Source organism: Macaca fascicularis, chromosome 20 (assembly GCF_037993035.2).
Source record: "Macaca fascicularis isolate 582-1 chromosome 20, T2T-MFA8v1.1".
In the NCBI taxonomy this organism is placed as follows: Eukaryota; Metazoa; Chordata; class Mammalia; order Primates; family Cercopithecidae; genus Macaca; species Macaca fascicularis.
Window position 1 is genome coordinate 63,186,260 of NC_088394.1, and position 19,386 is coordinate 63,205,645.

General features: G+C 57.9%; 3 protein-coding genes and 1 long non-coding RNA gene across 33 annotated transcripts; 2 read left to right on the forward strand and 2 right to left on the reverse strand.

Moving 5' to 3' along the window:
- Positions 1 to 45: 45 nt before the first annotated feature.
- Positions 46 to 5,290, forward strand: HSF4 (heat shock transcription factor 4). 20 transcript variants are annotated; one of them, XR_012429009.1, is made up of 14 exons: positions 46 to 271; positions 860 to 968; positions 1,057 to 1,184; positions 1,284 to 1,408; positions 1,646 to 1,721; positions 1,883 to 1,947; positions 2,448 to 2,550; positions 2,631 to 2,730; positions 2,803 to 2,927; positions 3,048 to 3,275; positions 4,177 to 4,282; positions 4,382 to 4,447; positions 4,625 to 4,694; positions 4,979 to 5,290. XR_012429009.1 is itself a non-coding variant. In XM_005592198.5 (13 exons), the coding sequence occupies exons 1-13, from the start codon at positions 149 to 151 to the stop codon at positions 5,131 to 5,133; spliced, it is 1,389 nt and encodes a 462-aa protein (XP_005592255.1). In that variant the 5' UTR covers positions 46 to 148; the 3' UTR covers positions 5,134 to 5,290. The 20 variants fall into 20 exon arrangements, 7 of the variants coding, with proteins under 7 accessions (XP_005592255.1, XP_073883434.1, XP_005592254.1 ...); XR_012429010.1 differs by having other exon boundaries at positions 5,076 to 5,290; XR_012429001.1 differs by having other exon boundaries at positions 2,631 to 2,927.
- On the reverse strand, positions 3,880 to 6,072 carry LOC123570537 (uncharacterized). Its single transcript, XR_006694802.3, has 2 exons — positions 5,890 to 6,072; positions 3,880 to 5,575 (listed from the first exon to the last, which is right to left on the reverse strand). It is a non-coding gene; the product is annotated as an uncharacterized lncRNA (long non-coding RNA).
- On the forward strand, positions 5,429 to 11,199 carry NOL3 (nucleolar protein 3). Of its 5 annotated transcripts, XM_045382290.3 has the most exons (5): positions 5,886 to 6,101; positions 9,480 to 9,518; positions 9,634 to 9,936; positions 10,092 to 10,409; positions 10,512 to 11,199. In XM_045382290.3, the coding sequence occupies exons 3-5, from the start codon at positions 9,642 to 9,644 to the stop codon at positions 10,517 to 10,519; spliced, it is 621 nt and encodes a 206-aa protein (XP_045238225.1). In that variant the 5' UTR covers positions 5,886 to 6,101; positions 9,480 to 9,518; positions 9,634 to 9,641; the 3' UTR covers positions 10,520 to 11,199. The 5 variants fall into 5 exon arrangements, with proteins under 5 accessions (XP_045238224.1, XP_045238225.1, XP_005592262.2 ...); XM_045382289.3 differs by lacking the exons at positions 5,886 to 6,101; positions 9,480 to 9,518 and adding an exon at positions 5,429 to 5,546; XM_005592205.5 differs by lacking the exon at positions 9,480 to 9,518.
- On the reverse strand, positions 11,067 to 19,357 carry MATCAP1 (microtubule associated tyrosine carboxypeptidase 1). 7 transcript variants are annotated; one of them, XM_074027337.1, is made up of 8 exons: positions 18,659 to 19,357; positions 15,698 to 16,078; positions 15,453 to 15,527; positions 15,227 to 15,370; positions 14,842 to 14,974; positions 13,613 to 13,918; positions 13,418 to 13,515; positions 11,067 to 12,395 (listed from the first exon to the last, which is right to left on the reverse strand). In XM_074027337.1, exons 3-8 carry the CDS (start codon positions 15,507 to 15,509, stop codon positions 12,231 to 12,233), a joined length of 903 nt encoding a protein of 300 aa, XP_073883438.1. In that variant the 5' UTR covers positions 15,510 to 15,527; positions 15,698 to 16,078; positions 18,659 to 19,357; the 3' UTR covers positions 11,067 to 12,230. The 7 variants fall into 7 exon arrangements, with proteins under 7 accessions (XP_073883438.1, XP_073883439.1, XP_045238219.1 ...); XM_074027338.1 differs by having other exon boundaries at positions 14,308 to 14,974; XM_045382284.2 differs by adding an exon at positions 16,916 to 17,097 and having other exon boundaries at positions 15,453 to 16,078.
- Positions 19,358 to 19,386: the final 29 nt, after the last annotated feature.

Sequence of the window (19,386 nt, forward strand, 5' to 3'; positions counted from 1 at the left end):
CCGCCCCGCGGGCTTGCACGTGGCCCCCGCCTGACCCGGCGCCCTGGGGCGGAGTGGGGCGGAGCGGGCGGCAAACGCAGCACTTTCCGCGGCTTTGACGAGCCCGCAGCGGCCGGGCCCGAGCGCTGAGCCGGGCCGACACTGCACCATGCAGGAAGCGCCAGCAGCGCTGCCCACGGAGCCAGGCCCCAGCCCCGTGCCTGCCTTCCTCGGCAAGCTATGGGCGCTGGTGGGGGACCCAGGCACAGACCACCTGATCCGCTGGAGCCCGGTGAGGGCCGGGGCCCCTCGATTCCCCCAGTGGTCCCGGGGTCCCTCCACGCCAGTGAACACCCATGCCCGCCCAACCCCCGCGTGGGACTGGCCGTGGATCCCCAGATTCAGCCATTCAGAGAAGTTCACCGTGGAGGGGGCGTGCGAGACGGGGGTTTCCTCTGCGGCCGAAGAAGGCAGCCTTCTGGAGACCTAGAGCCCGAGGGACCTTCGAGGCCATTTAGTTCCCACCCTACCCCATCCGACAGATGGGAAAACAGAGGCCAGGAAATGGGAAGGGCTGGTCTAGTTCAGGGCACACTGCGGGGCTGGGGCCTGTCCAAGGCTGCAACCCCGTCAGCCTCTCCTTTCTGAGAACCGAGCATGGAGTCAGGGTCTGGCTGGGGATAGGGACTCACTGTGGTCGCTCCAGGCCAGGCCTCGGAGCCCATTCTGGCCTGGCCTCGACCCATGTCCCCGTAAGCGGTAGGCCTGGACCCCAGAGTGAGTGTGTGTGCGCACGCCGGAGCGCAGGACTAGCCGTGGGCGGGCACCGCTCACCCTCTTGGTCTCCGCCCGCACGGTGGGCGGGCGGCGTTCTTGGTAGAGCGGGACCAGTTTCCTCGTAAGCGACCAGAGCCGCTTCGCCAAGGAAGTGCTACCCCAGTATTTCAAGCATAGCAACATGGCGAGCTTCGTGCGCCAACTCAACATGTGTGAGTCCCTACGGCCGGGCAGGGAGCGGGGATGGGGGATTCGGTGCCGGGGATGGGGCGACCCACGCCCCCACGCCCCACTCCCCAGACGGTTTTCGGAAGGTGGTGAGCATCGAGCAGGGCGGCCTGCTTAGGCCGGAGCGCGACCACGTCGAGTTCCAGCACCCGAGCTTCGTGCGCGGCCGCGAGCAGCTACTGGAGCGCGTGCGGCGCAAGGTGGGGGCGGCCTGTGGGAATGAGCAAAGCGGAGGAGAGGTGCTGGGACTGCCGTCCTTGCTCCTGCGACCCAGTCCCGACGGTGCCTCCCGCCCGCAGGTGCCTGCGCTGCGCGGCGACGACGGCCGCTGGCGCCCGGAGGACCTGGGTCGACTACTGGGCGAGGTGCAGGCTTTGCGGGGAGTGCAGGAGAGCACCGAGGCGCGGCTGCGGGAGCTCAGGCAGTGCGGGGGCGGGTGGGGAAAGAGGGGACGGGGGGTGGAGGGTTCGGGATGAGACCATTACTGGCCGGCAGGCGGTTCTGGGCAGCCCCTTCCTTTCTCCGGCCTTGGCGCTTCCATCCATCTCTAGGATGGCCAATCATCGGGGTGGTCTCCTGGGTCCCCGGCCTCGCCATTCTGTGGGGGGTGGTGACTGGGCGAACCCTCAGATGCCTCAGCACCCTCCCACCCCTTCCTCAGGCAGAACGAGATCTTGTGGAGGGAGGTGGTGACACTTCGGCAGAGCCACGGTCAGCAGCACCGGGTCATTGGCAAGGTGTTCCTCTCCCCATGCCTCACTTCTCCCTCCCACTCCTCGACACCCCATTCCACCGCCCAGTCCCCCGGCGCCCCTGGTTAAACCTCCCTCCCTCACCTGGAAGTGCAGGGGTGGGAGGGGTGTCCAAAGTATGAATTAAGCCTTTGCTTTCTTTTCAGCTGATCCAGTGTCTCTTTGGGCCACTTCAGGCGGGGCCGAGCAATGCAGGAGGCAAGAGAAAGCTGTGAGTGAGAAAGCCAAGAAGGCCCACACCCACTTCCAAGACCCCCCAGAAGACCCCTTGCAAGGACCCCTTCTCCTCCAGAAACTCCTTCATCAGGAATCCTCATTCCTCCCCCTGCACTACAGGCTTCCTCACCCCATCTAGGATCCACTTCCCCCAAACTCTGCCACCTGATACCCCCACTCCCAGATCCTCTCATTCCAGGACCTTATTCCCAAATTCCTGCCCCAGCAGCCCCTTGCCCCTCCCCCCAAGGCTTCCCAACAGCTGAGGGCCTGGGGCTCAAACCAGGTTCCCTCCCTCCCCTCTCTGCCCGCAAAGGGCCCCCATCTCTGGGGGGAGCCCCTTCCACCTCCAGCATGTGACTGACACCCTGGCAACAGGCCTCAGCTCTGCTGACTTGGCTGCTGGGGCCTGGGAGGGAGGGAGGGAAGTGCAGGCCGAGGGGCATGGGGGCTGACCCTGCCCCACGCCTGCCTGTGCCCTGGTCGACCACACAGGTCCCTGATGCTGGATGAGGGGAGCTCATGCCCAACACCTGCCAAGTTCAACACCTGCCCTCTACCTGGTGCCCTTCTGCAGGACCCCTACTTCATCCAGTCGGTAGGTTTGTCTTCTTCCCCCTTCCCAAGGGCATGGCTGGGCTTATGGAGAGCCTGTTCCTTCTCCCCATCCCCTAAAAGGAAGAGAAGATGGAAGCCAGTCTTCCCCCCAACCAGACCCAGGCCCTCCAGCATGGACTGAGCCTCTTTCCTCAAACCTTCTCCCTTAGACCTGGCCCAGGTGGGTGTTGGTGGGGTTCTGGCTCTCCCTGTACCTACAGGCCAAGGGCTGGGCCTAGCCTTCTACTTACAGCCCCTCCCAGAGACGACTTTGGGCCTCAGCCCTCACAGGGCCAGGGGCCCCATCATCTCTGACATCCCAGAAGACTCTCCATCCCCTGAGGGGATCAGGCTTTCTCCCTCCAGTGATGGCAGGAGGTAAGGGGGACAGGGCTGCCCCTGGGGGGCCTGTGGGGGAGAGCCTGGCAGCCCAGATGGCTGTGGGGGTAAAGGGAGAAATCAGTGCCAGGGTCTGGTTGAAGCTTTTCTCCGGTGCAGGGAGAAGGGCCTGGCACTGCTCAAAGAAGAGCCGGCCAGTCCAGGGGGGGATGGCGAGGCCGGGCTGGCCCTGGCCCCAAACGAGTGTGACTTCTGCGTGACAGCCCCCCCACCGCTGCCTGTGGCTGTGGTGCAGGCCATCCTGGAAGGGAAAGGGAGCTTCAGCCCCGAGGGGCCCAGGAATGCCCAACAGCCTGAACCAGAGGATCCCAGGGAGATACCTGACAGGTGAGCAGAGCCCCAGCTGGACCATGAGCCCTGTGATAGAACAGCCCTTACCAGCCCACAAAGCTTCCTAGCCATTTGACTCCATGATACTCACCTGATTTCTTGGCCCCAGCATCAGAGTCCTGTGGAAAGCAGAGCCTCCCAGTCAGGGCACTCAGCATCTGTGGAAGGGCTTAGGAACCTACATATTAAATGAGTTCCCTGGGGTGATTGTAAAATACACAATAGTTTAAGAAGCATTGGTGGCTATGATTATGGCTCATGCCTGTAATCCTGGCACTTTGGGAGGCTGAGGTGGACAGATCACTTGAGGTCAGGAGTTCAACACCAGCCTGGCCAACATGGTGAGACCCCCCCCCCACCTCTGCTAAAAATACAAAAATTAGCTGGGTGTAGTGGCATTTGCCTGTAGTCCCAGCTACTCAGGAGGCTGAGGCAGGAGAGTCACTTGAACTTGGGAGGTGAAGGCTGCAGTGAGCCCAGATGGTGCCACTGCACTCCAGCCTGTGTGACATAGTCAAACTCTGTCTCAAAAAAAAAGAAAAAAAGGAAAAGAAAGAGAAAGAAGGAAAGAAAGAAGAAAGAGCGAGACAGAGAGAAAAGAAAAGAAAAGAAAGAAGCATTGATATTGACATTTACATAGGGAGGGGAGGGGTCCCAAAGCCCCAGCTCCACCACCCAAACTCCAGGTCCCAGGTAGGAAGCAGAGGCACTTTCTCTGTGCCCCTTTATGGCAGGGGTGGGGAGGTTGGGGGTAGAAAAAGGATGGGGGTCCTCTCGTATCATTTTCTAAATGTTGGGGGATTTAAATCTTGATGCATCTGGGTTCCTTGGGAACTTAATGGAGGGCGTACACTGCAGGCCAAAAGCAGTTCTCTCAAAAGCAGTTCTCTCTGCACAGGGGGCCTCTGGGCCTGGAGAGCGGGGACAGGAGCCCAGAGAGTCTGCTGCCTCCGATGCTGCTTCAGCCCCCTCAAGAAAGTGTGGAGTCTGCAGGGCCTCTAGATGTGAGTACCCCTTCTGCTGAAACAGGGGCATGAGACCTGGTGGGGTCTAGCTCTCTGTGGAGCCTGGAGAGGGCACCACTGACCCAGAGCTCTCCTCAGGTGCTGGGCCCCAGTCTCCAAGGGCGAGAATGGACCCTGATGGACTTGGACATGGAGCTGTCCTTGGTAAGAAGTGGATCCGGGAGGGCAGAGGCCAGGGGTGGCTGAGCCAAGCCCTCTGGTCCATAGCTGTTCTCTGTGAGCCAGAGCCATGTCTCTAGGAGAATTGCCGCAGTGATTTCCCAGCTGTTCCCCTCAGCTGCTAGGTCCCCTCCCCAGCTGCTCCCTGCGGTTCTCACACAGATGCAGCCCTTGGTTCCAGAGCCGGGTGAGCCTGAGCTGGCGGTCAAGGGGTTAAATTCTCCAAGCCCAGGTAATGGTTGTGATGACTCATACCTGGGAGGACGCCGTGATTGGGCTGAGCTACCTTGATTGAGTGAGGGGGCAATCTGCAATTTGCAGGGAAATCCTGAGTTCAGGCTGCCCTGCAGAGCGCGTTCATTGAGCCACCCGTGCCCTCACCATTGGGCGAGAGTGGGGAGTTTAAGAATGGATGCTTCATCCTAACTGAGCAGAAGGCAGGCAGGGAGGGCTCTCCTTCCCTGAAGAAAGGAGGGGGAACCTTTCCCCTGGTGAGCACAGCCCCGCTTCTCCTAGGGAAGGACCCCACGCTCGGGGCCCCACTCCTGCTGGATGTCCAGGCAGCCTTGGGAGGCCCAGCCCTGGGCCTGCCTGGGGCTTTAACCATTTACAGCACTCCTGAGAGCCGGACCGCCTCCTACTTGGGCTCTGAAGCCAGTCCCTCCCCCTGAGACCCCGCGCCTCTGAAGGGGCTTGGAACCAGTCCGCGGCTGCACATCCTTCTTGGCTTCCTGGCGCCCCCTGGCGGGAGTGAGCGAAGCCCCTACTATTCAACGGCCTCTCTCCACTACCCCGACGAACCCTGCACATAAACTCCATTTTTTTTTCTGTTTCGCGTCTCTTTTCTCTATCGACCAGGCAGCACAGGAGTTGTGGGTGGGGGGTGATTTTGCACTGTAGAAGCGTCCAGATACTAGGTCTTTAATAGAGGAACCCCAGGAGGGTGGAGGTGCTTGGGGATCCGGTGTCTAGCTCCCTTGCTTAGGCCCGGATCCAGGGCTGGCGCGGCGCCGCTGCAATCTCTGGGAAGCGGGGGCTTCTGAGTCGCACTCAGCTCTGCAATGCATGCGTTCTGTGATCCTGGGTGAGTTGGTACCCTTCTGTGAACTTCGTCTGTGACAGGCAGAGAAGAGGGGTCGATGACAAGATAGATGGAAAGCACCTGGAAATTGGCAGGCCCTGAGTGGGCACTGGACGTGTGGGGCCGCGGGCCGAACTGCCCCCTCCCGGCCTCATCTCCTGGTGCGCCCCGGGTGGGAAGGGAAAGCTGACTACGTGCACGTCCCCAGCCCGCGCGCGGCTTCCGCGGCGTGGCTCCCAGTGCCCGGGGAAGAAGCCCTCACCCTCCCTATTCCCAGCAGCCCTGGCCGCCCCGCCCCCGCCGCAGCTGCTGCACCCACCCCCACCCTGCCCGGGCCTTTCTGCACCGTCATCTCCTGCCCCGCCGAGGCTCGACCCGTGAGTGGGGCCGCCCAAAACGGGCCAGACCTGGAGCCCCACTCCCGGCTGTGGGAGGGACGGGAAACCGAGATTGGGCAAAATCAGCGCCCCGTCACCCGCTGCGGCCCTCGGGGTGAGGTCTGTGGACCCCGCCCTGCCGCAGGACTCTCAAGCTCTGGGACTGGGTGAGCTCTGGGAGGTAAGGCGTGGGGCGGGGAATCCGTGCGGCCGCACATGCGCAAAGGCTCTTCAGTGACCCAAGACCCTGGCTTCCCCGCCAAAGAGCCCGCGCTGCTAGTTGGGGTTGGGGGCTAGGGCCCAGCTCCACACCCCGCCACGTGGCTCTCTGGGAAGCATCGGACCTGTCACCCTCGAAGGACTGGCCGCTAAATAACTTCGGTATTGAGAGCTCTGAGAGCCTCAAAGGGAGGGCCCAGACCAGCTGGAGTCACTACCCCTAGACAGGATAAAGGGCAGGACTTGGGGTCATAGGAGGAGGAGGCTAACATGAAAACAACGTAGGCTGGAGAGAAGGAGGGGGCAATCCAATCTGCACCCTCCCTGTGTCTGTCCCAAGTAGGTGCTGTCCCCCTCTCCCTTCCTATGCCCACCAATTGGAGGGACACTCTTAGGAAGCCTCAGTTGAAGAAAGCAGATAATCTGCACGTACACAGTGCAGTGATGTCAGTTAATGCGGTGGTGAGGACATATGTTGTTCACTGGGTACACAGAAGAAGGAACCACCTGCCCTTGGGACACTTAGACATTGGTGTAGACAAGGGAACATTTGAGTCCCGGAGGATGGATAGGTTCATGAAGAGGAGGGAGGGGGAAAGGATTCCAGTCTTAGCGATCAGCATCAGCAAAGGCTCCGAGGTGCCAGAGGCATAGTGAGTTCTCCCAGCCCTGACTCGTGGAGGGAAGCTGGGAAGGGCCTGGCTGTCCAGAGTGGTGGGAGGAGGCTAGAGTAGCCAGACCAGATACTTTTGGTTCTCTCAGATGGGCAGTGGGGTTGGCGGGGGGAGGTAGATAGGTATTTAGGATGGAATTCTGCTAGACAGGAAAATATAGTTAAGTTCCTCATAGTTCAGGCTGGAGCAAGTAAGATTCCAGTTTTACCACTGAATCTCTGAGCCTGTCTCTTTCCTCATCTGTAAAACAGGAACAGCAATCCTAGCCCAGAGAGTTGTCAAAATCACTGTGCTATAGGGCCTAGTGGAATGGGAGTGAGAGGGGCTCAGAGGAACTGTTACAGGACATGAGGTGACGATGGTGGGGTGGCAAGGCAGGAGCTGATGGAGACTCACTGAGAAGGGAAGCAATACTCATCACAGATGGGACATAAAGGGAGATGGAAGGGCAGGGGGTAGTCCTGGTCTCAGCTTGGTGGCCCGGGGGAAGGGCTTCAATGGGAGGGAGCCAGGGTGTGACGGGGGAGGTATAGCATGACACCAGAGGGTACTGAGAGAGACCTGGGAGGCAGGATGGCAGCTAGGACCAAATCCTCTCTCCCAGAGAAGGTCCAGCCTCCTAGAGCCAGGGAAGGAGGCGGAGGAGGGACAGCAAAAGGAAGAAGAGATGGGAGGATGCCTTGTGAACAAAGCCAAGGCAGGGAGGAAGGGAGGTTTTATCGGGGTGGGGGTGGGCTGAGGGCATGGTCCAAGACCTGATGTCTTTGCCTCCTAATGCCGGGGGTCTTGCTGGCTGGGTAAAGTCACTCATAGGAATGGGCCATAATCCTTGGTTGGCAATAAATGGACAAAGCAACTGAGTGCGGTGGCTCATGTCTGTAATCCCAACACTTTGGCAGGCCAAAGTGGGTGGATCACAAGGTCAGGTGTTCGAGACCAGCCTAGCCAACATTGTGAAACACCAACACCATCTCTACTAAAAACACAAAAAATTAGCTGAGCGTGGTGGCAGGCGCCTGTAGTCTCAGCTACTTGGGAGGTTGAGGTAGGAGAATCACTTGAACCCAAGAGGCGGAGGTTGCAGTGAGGAGAGAATGTGCCACTGCACTCCAGCCTGGGCAACAGAGTGAGACTCTGTCTCAAAAAAAAAAAAAAAAAAAAAGGATAAAGCAAATTAATTCTCCCTAATAGCTGCTGTTGGTAGAGATAGTCTCTCAAGAGTAATCCCAGCACTTTGGGAGGCTGAGATGGGAGGATCGCTCAAGGCCAGCAGTTCGAGACCAGCCTGGTCAATATAGCAAGACCAGGCCCGGCAGGTGGCTCACGCCTGTAATCCCAGCACTTTGGGAACCCGAGGCAGGTGGATCACGAAGTCAGGAGTTTGAGACCAGCCTGGCCAACATAGTGAAACCCCGTGTCTACTAAAAAAAATAAAAGAATAAATACAAAAAATATATAGCAAGACCCCATCTCTTAAAAATTAAAAAAAAAAAAAAAAAAGGTCGGGCTTGGTGGTTCACACCTGTAATCCCAGCACTTTGAGAGGCCAAGGCAGGTGGATCTTTTGAAGGCAGGAGTTCAAGACCAGCCTGGCCAATAAGGTGAAACCCTGTCTTTACTAAAAATTAGCCAGGCATAGTGGTATGCGCAAGTAATCCCAGCTACTCTGGAGGCTGAGGCACGAGAATCACTTGAGCCCAGGAGGCAGAGGTTGCAGTGAGCCGAGATTGTGCACTGCACTCCAGCCTGGGAACAGCAAAACTCGATCTCAAAAAAAAAAAAAGGTCTCTCAAAATAGGGCAATCCATGGAGGAAAATCAGTCCAAGTTCGGCAAGCATTTGTCGGTAGCTTGTGTGAGCTAGGCCCTGGGTACTTCAAGATCAAACAACAAATGTCTGTAGGTCATTCCGAGGTCAGCAGGGAGCCAGGTGGGTCAGCAGGGAGACAGTCACATTGGGAGTTAGGGCTTCAGCAGGGAGACAGGTGGGTCTCAGGTGATGTCAAGAGATCTCGGTCAGAGCTAGGCCTGAAGAAGATTCTGGTATCTCTGCTCAGGAATCAGGGGACCAGGATGGGCCATGAGACCACATTGGCGTTGCATTATGGTGGTGGTGTTGGTGGGAGGGTGGAGAGGCAGGGCTTGTCATGGAAAGTTGGATCTCAGGGTCAAGGTAAGGGGAGAAAGGCAGGGAGGCTCTCAGCACTTTGTGCTCTGGGTGCAGAGGGGACTGGAGGGTAGATTATGGAAGCAGGGAGCTCTAGTCCTGGGTTCTGCAGGGCCAAAGCAGGAGGCAGAAGGCTGGACTTAGTAAGTAGTGAGGATAGTGAGAGAAATATTCAGCAGTCAGACTGGAAAGGACTTGTCTGCAAGCTGGGTGTAGAGTATCAGCATCAATCCTAGGTTTTTCTGCCTGGTTAGGTGGTGAAGCAGATTTGAGAGAAAGACCTTAGTTTGGATAAACGGGGTCTGAACCCGCCTCTGATTAGCTCAGGAGGTCCCGGTTGGGGAGGGCACTCAGAGAGTAGACAGAGTCCTGGGAAAGGCAGGGGAGGAGAAGAGATTCACAGCTGACGTTTGGGGACAGAAGGAGGAGCCTGAGGAGGAGACAGGACAGAAGCGTCTGGAGAGGCAGGAGGACACTGAGTTCCCTGTGTTGGCCTCCAGGTCCTGTGCTTGCGGAGACCACTGGCGGCTGGAATCAAGGTGAACTTAGACCCCAGCCCGGGTGTTCACTGGGGGCAATGAGAGAGAGGTCACAGGCAGCGAGGGCAGGGGGGAGGGCAGCCCTCTATTACTTCTCTCCCCTTTCTCCATGCAGGCCTGACAATGGGCAACGCGCAGGAGCGGCCGTCGGAGACTATAGACCGCGAAAGGAAACGCCTGGTCGAGACATTGCAGGCGGACTCGGGGCTGCTGTTGGACGCGCTGTTGGCGCGAGGCGTGCTCACCGGGCCAGAGTACGAGGCATTGGATGCACTGCCTGATGCCGAGCGCAGGGTGCGCCGCCTACTGCTGCTGGTGCAGGGCAAGGGCGAGGCCGCCTGCCAGGAGCTGCTGCGCTGTGCCCAGCGTACCGCGGGCGCGCCTGACCCCGCCTGGGACTGGCAGCACGTGGGTCCGGGTGAGTGCTCGGGGCGGGGCCTAGGGCAGAGCGGGGACGGGGTGGGGCTGACCAAAGGCCCGGGGAGGGTGGGGTTGTCGTCTCCCCTAGAAGTAGGAGAGTGTGAAACCTCACAGGGATAAATTGAGCCTCAGTCACTCCCACTTCCGCCCCAGGTTACCGGGACCGCAGCTATGACCCTCCATGCCCAGGCCACTGGACGCCGGAGGCACCCGGCTCGGGGACCACATGCCCCGGGTTGCCCAGAGCTTCAGACACCGACGAGGCCGGGGGCCTGGAGGGCTGCGAGGCGGTGCAATCCGGGACCCCAGAGGAACCAGAGCCAGAGCTGGAAGCAGAGGCCTCTGAAGAGGCTGAACTGGAGCCAGAGCCAGAGCTGGAACCCGAGCCTGAAGCAGAACCAGAGCCGGAACTGGAGCCAGAACCGGACCCAGAGCCCGAGCCCGACTTCGAGGAAGGGGACGAGTCGGAAGGTGTGAGGCCACCCAAACCCTGAGCCGGCTTGGCGGGAGGGCATGGCCTGGGAAGTGGATGCGGGACCCCAACTCTTTGACCACTGTTCCCGTCATCTCTAGATTCCTGAAGGCCAGAACTCTGACTGGCCGTGCTCCGCCCATCCTGGATAGGACCTGGGATGCTGCTGGAGCCGAATCGGATGCCACCAAGGCTCAGTCCAGCCCAGTACTGCTGGAAGTGAATAAACTCCGGAGGGTCCACCGGGACCTGGGCTCTCTCCACGATTCTGGCTATTTGCCCAGGAACAGAGGGTGGGTACCTCTGAGTCCCAGGGACCTGGGCAGCCCCAAGCCTACCACAAGCATCATCCAGTCCTCAGCCCTAATCTGCCCTTAGGAGTCCAGGCTGCACCCTGGAGATCCCAGACTAATCCCCTTAGTGGGACAAGGACCTGACCCTCATGCCCACATACACAACCCATTTCCCCTCATGAGCCACTTGGCAGCCTGTGTAGGTACCAGCTCAACCCCATGCAAGTCCCTGGGCTGAACATGGAGCAAGGGGAGGGTGACTTCTCTCCACGTAGGGAGGGCTTAGAGCTCACAGCCTTGGGAAGTGAGATTAGAAGAGGGGAACAGAAAGGGACCTTGGGTAGACAGAGGCCACACACATCATTGTCATTACTGTTTTAATTGTCTGGCTTCCCTCTGAACTGGGAGCTCAGTGAGGACTCTGACCAGTAACTTACACAAAAGGCGCTCTATACATATTATAATATATTCAATGACTAAATGAACAAGGACTTTCCAACTGTGTTTCTGAGTTTTACAGATGGCAAAACTAAGGCCAAAGGATAGGAGTGGGGCTCATACAGCTAAGTCTGAAGGGAAACTGGAAGCAGCAGCCACCTCTGCACCTCACCTGGTCCAAGAGGGGTTCAGGACTTGGGCCACCAAACTCTAGGGCCTGTCCCTCAGGCGCAATTGCAGCTGCTCCTAGGCTATGCCAACCTCTGCCAGAGACCAGCTGTAAGGGTGTGAGCAAAGACAGGAACAGCAGAGGCCAGTAGAGGGAGTGGTGACAGGGCCAAGGGAGCTCTTGGGCTTGACTCTCAAGGCCTGAATCACTGTGTGTGTGTGTGTGTGTGTGTGTGTGTGTAATGGGAGTGGGGCTGGGAAAATTGGTGCCTTCCAGGAAGGAATGTCCTGTTCCCCCGCCCACAAAACCTTCAGGAGCTGCTGCTCCCAGTCACAGGAAGTAGACCATATAAATATGGAATAAATATATGACCAGTGACAGATGCAAAATGTCAGAAAGCAGACCCCAGACCAGCTGGGTCTCTACTACCAGGACCCCAGGCTCAGGCCATCAATCACCCCAGGAGAAGAGATCCCAACCCCTACCAGGACCCAGTGAGAGGTAGACAGCACGATTGCTGAAGGAGCACCAAGGGGCCAGGTGAGGGAAGGGAGACTGGAGTACTGGGACAACCAAAGCCATCTCATGCAAGAACAAGTTTCTATTCCCAAACCACCCCCATCCCCATCAATGCTCAGCTCCCTTCCTGCCCCCATGGCTTCCTTCTGCTCAACAGAGAGCTGGAGGCAGGAGGGGGACTCAGTTTGCCAGACATGCTGCTGCAGGTCCCCAGGCCCCAGGGAGGCTAGCAAGGGACACAAACCCTTTGATGTTGCCACTCCTCCTCAAGGAATGCTCCTGCCCTCCCAACACCCCCAAGAAACACCCAGGCCGTGGAAGCACGGAGCAAACAGCTTCATGTTCTCGGGGCCTATCTGAAGCTTCTGTCCAGGACCTCTGTCTGCAGCCCTCAACGGACATCAGTCGGGTAGCAGGCGACCCAACTCTGCCTCATCCAGCCGGTTGGTGGCCATGATGTGCTCCAGCTGCTGCCGGTAGCGTGCCAAGTCCTGCATGAAGTGGGGCACCCGGGTATTATCCAGCACCCCATGGGGCCGCAGGTGGTCCACATCCTCATAGGACACCTGCAGGAGGAAGCTGGGCATCAGGCATAGGCAGCGGCCCCTGGCTTTTAGGTAGTGGGTTCCAGCCCACTGCTTACGGCTCACTGCCCTTTGCTCCAGGACTCCCCTCCTGATCCACAATTAGCTACAACGTTTTATACCTCTAGACTCAATCCTTGGTCTTTGCTCTTTCTCTCAATAGTTTCTTTTTGTCATAGATGCCCTACAACCCCACTTCTCTCTCTAGCCCAGCCTCTCCCCTCACCTCCAAACATGGACATCCAACTGCCTCCTTAATGTCATCCCCTGGATAGCCCTCAGGGTGGCCCCATGTCCAACAGTCAACTCCTGAGTTCCAGCTTATGCCAGCTCCACCCTCTTCATAGTCACCCAGGTCAGATTCCAGGGAGGGGGCTTGGACTCTCACCCTCCCATCATGGTAGCCACGGAGTTAAAAGGATTCCCCTCTCTGAAGAGCTCTCCAGCTCGTCCCTTCATCTCCAACCCAATGGCCACTGCCTGGTTAGGCCAGACCACCATCCCTTCTGCAGGAGTGACAGGAAAGGCCTCCTCCATGCCCCTGCACTCCCTTCCCTAGTCATCTCTCCAATCCACCTCCCATATGACGTCCAGAAGGAGCCTTCTGAAGCAAGTATCAGTGTCAGTCCTCTGCTTAAAGCTCCTCCCACTCCCCGTTGCTTCAGATGAAGTCTGCTTTCCTCGGCCTGGCACAAATGCCAGTGCCAGGGAGTTGCTCCCTGGCCATTTCTGCAGCCTCCTTCCCTTGGCCTTCCCCTGATGGCTTCCTTGGCCTGGAATGCTCACCTCTTTTGAGATGCAGTATTTACATACACCTGCAGCCTCCGTTAAGCACCTGGTTTTGCTGCCAGTCATTTCATCTCCTGTTCTCACTTCCATCCACACTCCCCCCACCACCAGAGGCCTGGCATCCAGCCCTCGGTCTAGCACCAATCCGAGGCTCAGGGAATTCTACAGCGAGGCAGGGAGCTGGCCGGAACCTCTGAAGGTCCACAGCCCCTCACCTTGCCCAGTGAGGTCAGCAGCGGGAAATCGATGGTCTGGCGATGTCGCAGAATGCGCACGATGCCGTCCAGGTACACCTGGTCCTTGCTGAAACAACCTGGGAGCGCAGGAAGGCGGTGAGCCCCTCGACCGAGGCCCTGCCCCTCTCCCCGCCCCCACCCCGCTCTAAGCACCTCCCCTGCGCTGGCGCCCACCTGGCAGCGAGGTGTCGGTCTGGCCGCGCTTGGCGCGCACGCAATACTCCCAGCGCACGTCGGCGTCCTGCACGTAGCGCGCCAGGTCCTGGAAGAGCTGACGGAAAGACATGCGCGCGGCGCGGTGGATGGTGTAGTAGAGCAGCGCAGCGCGCCACAAGAACGGCTGCTTGCGGAACAGCACGCTGTGTAGGCTGGCCAGGCCCTCCTCCGTGGGGTTAGCCGGCCGCAGCCCGTACCGCAGCCGGCCCTCCGCGTTGTGCCACGGCTGGCGCGCGTTGTTCACGCCCCGCAGGTAATGGGTGCCTGCGGGGAAGGCGAGGGGAGGCGGCGCTGGGTAGGGCGTTCAGGGACCCGCCTGTGAGCCCAGTCCTGGCCCCTCTTCACCTGGCGGGGCTCTGGCCGCGACACTTCCATCCTCATGCTCCCAAACTCAGGCTCGCACAGAAGCTCTCCCAGCCCCAGGCAGCGTGAAGCTCCTCCTCCGGTGGACTCGCACCCAAGGATCCACAGAGGCTCACATACATGAATCCTCTCCCACCCATCCGTCCCCCACCTTACACCCACGCACCCACACACGTGCACGAACTCCCGAACTGACACTGCCCCCAGCCCTCCTGGGCACAAGAATACATATACCACCCTGCCCAACATCCTGGGTGCCCACATCATCTTGAACAGTCACGCTGATGCACCCGGTAAAAAACACCTCTTGCCCAGAGCAATAGGATTCTCGAGGAAGAGGGACAAACAGAGAGGAATAGCAGTGAGTGCCCTGCATCCTCCTGCCCAGGCTGGCCAGTCCCCTCCTAAACCAGGCGCCATGTGTCCTCCAGCCAAGTCCATTCCCAGGATCTGGCCTTCCATCCACCCTGGAGGGCCTGCGTGGCGGGTGGCCTGGTGGGACCCTGAGGCTTCTCCTTCTGGCCTGTCAGGGCCTCACCAGCCTTACCCCCACTGTCGAGAGAAGTCAGAGAGGAAGTGGAGAGAGAAAAATATATCCGAAAGGACCAAGAGATGAGGGCAAGCCCAGAGCATGGGCAGGCATGTTCTGGCCTACCTCTGTGAGCCAGAGGGCGGAGGTAGCTGCTCAGGAAGGGAAAGCCCTGACCTCAGAAGGGAAGGGGTGGAAACAAAAGGGGGAGTTATTGGGGCCCCTCCTTCCCACCCCTCCCAGCTCCCAGGCCCCTTTCATGCCTACCCATCCACCCGGATACCCACACCCTGACCTATCTCATGCCGCAGCATGCCCTCCAACCAGTACTGGCGGGCTCCGGTCAGGTTGATCGCCAATGTGGGCCGGCTGTTCTCCACCATCATCACTGCCTGGGACAGCAGGTCCTCACTCAGCTGCACCACAACCTGCAGGTGGCAGTGCTCTGAGCCATGGCCACCAGCCTGGGGCCAGGGTGCAGGTGGACCCAATGATGCCACAGGGCAGCAGGGCCAGACAATTGGCCAGGGCACCCGCGCTTCATCATCTCTGCTCAGAACCAGCTCCCACCTCACTGGGGCAGGGGCAGGGGTGGGTTATGTGTGGAGCTGGACCTGGGGTCACCCACAAGACACCCTGATTTGGGGCATGTAGAGGAAGGGCTCTGCAGGCAAGCTCACCTCCCCGACGCAGCCCTCCTTCTGCATGTATTTGCGCACAATGGACCATATCTGGCACTTGGTGAGCAGCTGCCCCCCGGTGGCAGCCTCAAAGTGTTCATAGGTTCCAAACTTCTCCAGAACAGCTTCAATGATGCCAACTGCCTGTACACGGGGCCACAGTGGCTGGTCAGGACAAGCCCCTTGGGTGGTCAGGGCCAGGGTATGGTGGGGAGGCTGGACTGACCTGATGGATGAACTGTCCAGAGGCCTCGCAGTACTTCTCCAGCACAGCTGTGGGCATGGGCTCCTGGTACTCGAACTGTGGATTGTAGGTGTAATGGGACTGGAAGAACTTGTCCCGCTCACGGTCCATATTGGTTGGCCGCAGGGCCACCAACATGCAGGGGCTCTTGCTGGCACTATGGCCTGCATCCCTTTGAGTCTTAGCAATGTGAGGCAGGGAGGCTGCAGGCCGCAGGGTGCCCCCACCTGGGTTCTGTCCCCGTCCAGGTGGAGGCCGTCCCAGGGTGCCACGTCCCCGCCGGCCAGTACTATTTACAGAGTAGGTGCTCTCACTGCGACGCATGTGGCCACGGTGGCCCAGGTGCATCTGTGAGAAGGGCTGCTGCTCAGGCTCGGGCTGCAGTGCTGGGGGGACTGCCAGAGCCAGGGGCAAGGCCAGGGACTGAGACCAGGGGTACAGTGGTGGCCCATCTCGGTCTGAGGGCTTCAGCCTATGGCGCAGGGATGGGGGACTGGTAGGCGGGCTGGGGGGTGCCTGATCATACGCCTGAGCCCCGGAGTCCAGCACCATTCTGTCTTGGGGGTCACATCCAGCCGGCTCACTCCAACTCCCGACACTGTCGACCTCTGGGGACACAGAAGGGCATGTGGAGACCAGCATGAGTGGGTGTGACCAAACAACCAGCAGGCCCTGTACTCCATATTGCCTCTGCTGGGCCCTTGGTGGACCCAGGCTCTGCTACCAGGGGTCTGATTGGCTGTAGCGTCCATTGCTTCCAGCAGACTCACCGGAGTATGCTGGGCCGGGGGAAAGCACTTTTTTGTTTTTGCTCTTTGAGACGGGGTCTTGCTCTGTCACCCAAGGTGGAGTGTAGTGCAATGATCGTAGCTCATTGCAGCCTCCAACTCCTGGCCTCAAGTAGTCCTCCTGCCTCAGCCTCCCAAAGTGCTGGAATTAAACACATGAGCCACCGCACCCAGCCGAAAGCAAGTTTTAAACACCCACCTAGATGGTGGTTACTGGAATCCTTTCAGCCTGAGCTCCTGAAGGCAAGGACTGAGCCCCTTACTCGTGATTCTAACCTCTGTACTCAGCACTCACTTAATCTGGGAGGTGGTACAGTGTGGCTTCAGCTGCCTGGGCAGATTAGGTAGGTGAGAAAGCCTCAGGGGCTGCCTTCTGCCTATGGCATCTTCTCAGTGCCACCCCTGCCCACCCATCTGGCTTTACCCACATCATCCTGCCCATTTGGCCTCAGTCAGTTTCAATGTCTGAGGGCCCCATGCTTACGCCAGTACCCCCCAGAATGCCTTCTCTCCTCTGAGCCATCTGTTGAAATCCAAGTTAGAATCTGCTTTTGGGGAACAGAAGGAAGCTTCGGCAAATCCAAGCCAGTCCCTGGCTTGTCACCTATCTGAGGAATCTTTCCAGTGGTCATCCAAAGCCAGTGTCAGGGCGCTCACCCTGACTCTGTTCCAGGACTCAGTCCAATCTTGTCTCTCCCCAGAGACTGCCTAGAGAGGCTGCAGCTGCTGAGCTTCCTTGCCTGCTCAGCGACTCACTTCCATCACTTCCTACATCATCAATCTCTTCCTCTCTACTGGAGTCTTTCCATCAGCATAAACACATGCTGTTATTTCTCCATCTTAAAAAACAAAACAAAACCCTCACTAGAACCCACACTCCTCCAGCTACAGCCCCACTGCATCTTCCTCCATCTGCTGCTATTGCAGCACATACCTGTAGTCATCTATACCCAGTCTGCAGTTCCTTCTTTCCTGTTCTCTCTTAAATACACTCCAATTAGCCTTTTATTCCCGGCACTCCATCCAAATTGATCTAATCAAGGTCACCAATGACCAGCAATGACCTTCATATTGATCAGCACCCGATACAGTTAATCACTGCATCCTGGAGGCCAGGCAGGGTGGCTCACACCTGTAATCCCAGCACTTTGGGAGGCTGAGGTGGGCGGATCACCTGAGGTTGGGAGTTTGAGACCAGCATGACCAACATGGAGAAACCCCGTCTCTATTAAAAATACAAAATTAGCTGGGCGTGGTGGCACATGTCTGTAATCCTAGCTACTCGGGAGGCTGAGGTAAGAGAATCGCTTGAACCTGGGAGGCGGAGGTTGCAGTGAGCCAAGATTGCACCACTGCACTCCAGCCTGGGCAACAACAGCGAAACTCCGTCTCAAAAAAAAAAAAAAAAAAAAAAATTCACTGCATCCTGGAAACATGCTGTCCACTTGGTTTTCCAAAGACACTCGAACTTAGTTCTCCTCCTACCTTGCTGGTCATCCCTATCTCCCTGACCTCTTAACACTAACACTCCAGGATTTGTCTATGGAAACTTCTCCATTTATGTTCACTCCCTAGGTGTTCTCATCCACTCTCGTGGTTTTAAATACAGTAGCTCAGACTTCTTCCATAAAAACTTTAGACCAGTGTTGCCAATTTTGGTGCAATTTGACATAGTGTCTATTTGCCCAGGCTGGTCTTGAATTCCTGGCCTCAAGCGATCTTCCCACCTCAGCTTTCCAAGTAGCTGGAACCAAAGGCACATGCCATCATGTCCAGCTTCAGTGCACTGTCGTCACTTGAATGTTTAACAGGCATATCAAACAGAATATGTCCTCTGTCTGGGATGTTCCTCCCCCTATATAATGGCATGGGTCACTTTCTCACTTTCCTCAAATCTCTGTATCAATACCATGTTATTAGAAAAGCCTCTCTAACACACCCTCTATAAAATAGTAAACCTCCTCTCCCCTCTCCACTATCTTCCCTTCCCCAAATTATTGTTCTCTCTAGCAGTCATCACCATCACTTCAGTATACTTTATATTTGAATGATAGGTATATTGATAGTTATCTGTTTTATCCTTTCCATCAGTCACAGCTATGTCCCCAGAACACAGAACAGTGCCTGGCCCGCAGCAGTTGCTCAATAAATAAATGAATCCAAGAGCCCTTCTTTCAGAACTAGAATTATTCCTTCCCTGCACTTTGCTTCCCTATCTAGACCTCATCTTCCCCCTCTCCACTCCCCTCTACCCTGCCTAATGACCAGCTGCTTGAAAAGACTACAGGTCCCAGGTTTCACTCCCTTTAACTAACTGTACACTTTTTTGGACTCCTCACCCCTTTACAGGCTTCTGCCTGGCCCAGTCCCCTCCATCTCCCCTTCTTTCATTCGACATACCTCCTCGAAATTACCAGAATATGCCTGTTTCTTTCACGTCTCAGGTCCTTCCGCCAAGAATGCCTTTGCAATATATTTCTGGAGCAAACTCAACCATTCTTCAAGGCTCAGTTTAGGCCTCATTTCCTCCAGGAAGCCTTCCCCGCATCTAGTGTCCCACTGCTTCGGCGACTTCTTTACTCAGAGCTGTCACTGTCGGAGCCTAGGTCCGTGTTCTCCCACCATCCCCTGAACTCCCCGAAGGCAGGAACGGGGTCTGATTCAACCCCCTGTACCAAGCACCCAACACTAGGTGCATAATGAACGAAGGATGGATGGGGGAGGAGCCCTCGACTACTAAAGGCGGGGTCTGGTGACAAATGAGAGGGTGTGGCCTGTGCGGATAAGAAGCCCCGGGAGAGGACAAGGTGAAGAGCCAATGGGGAACCAGGAATTGAGGAGGGGCGTGACCTGTAGCCAATAAACGGTGGGGGATAAGGCGAAGGGCGTGTCCAATGGAGGGTGGGGCCAGGAGACAATGGAGTGGAGGGTTCTCCGGGAGATCAGGAAAGGTCGCGTCGCGCGCCTCCTCCCGGCGTTTGGGGGGTTCCGTCCGCGTGCGGTGCCCCCACCTGTTCGCCCTTTATCTTGCCGCCCGCCGCTCCAGCTCTGCTACACCAGCCACCTGCCGCCCCGCCGGCGGGAGCCGACGCCGATGACGTAGTCCTCGGGCGCGCGCACGCTCTTAC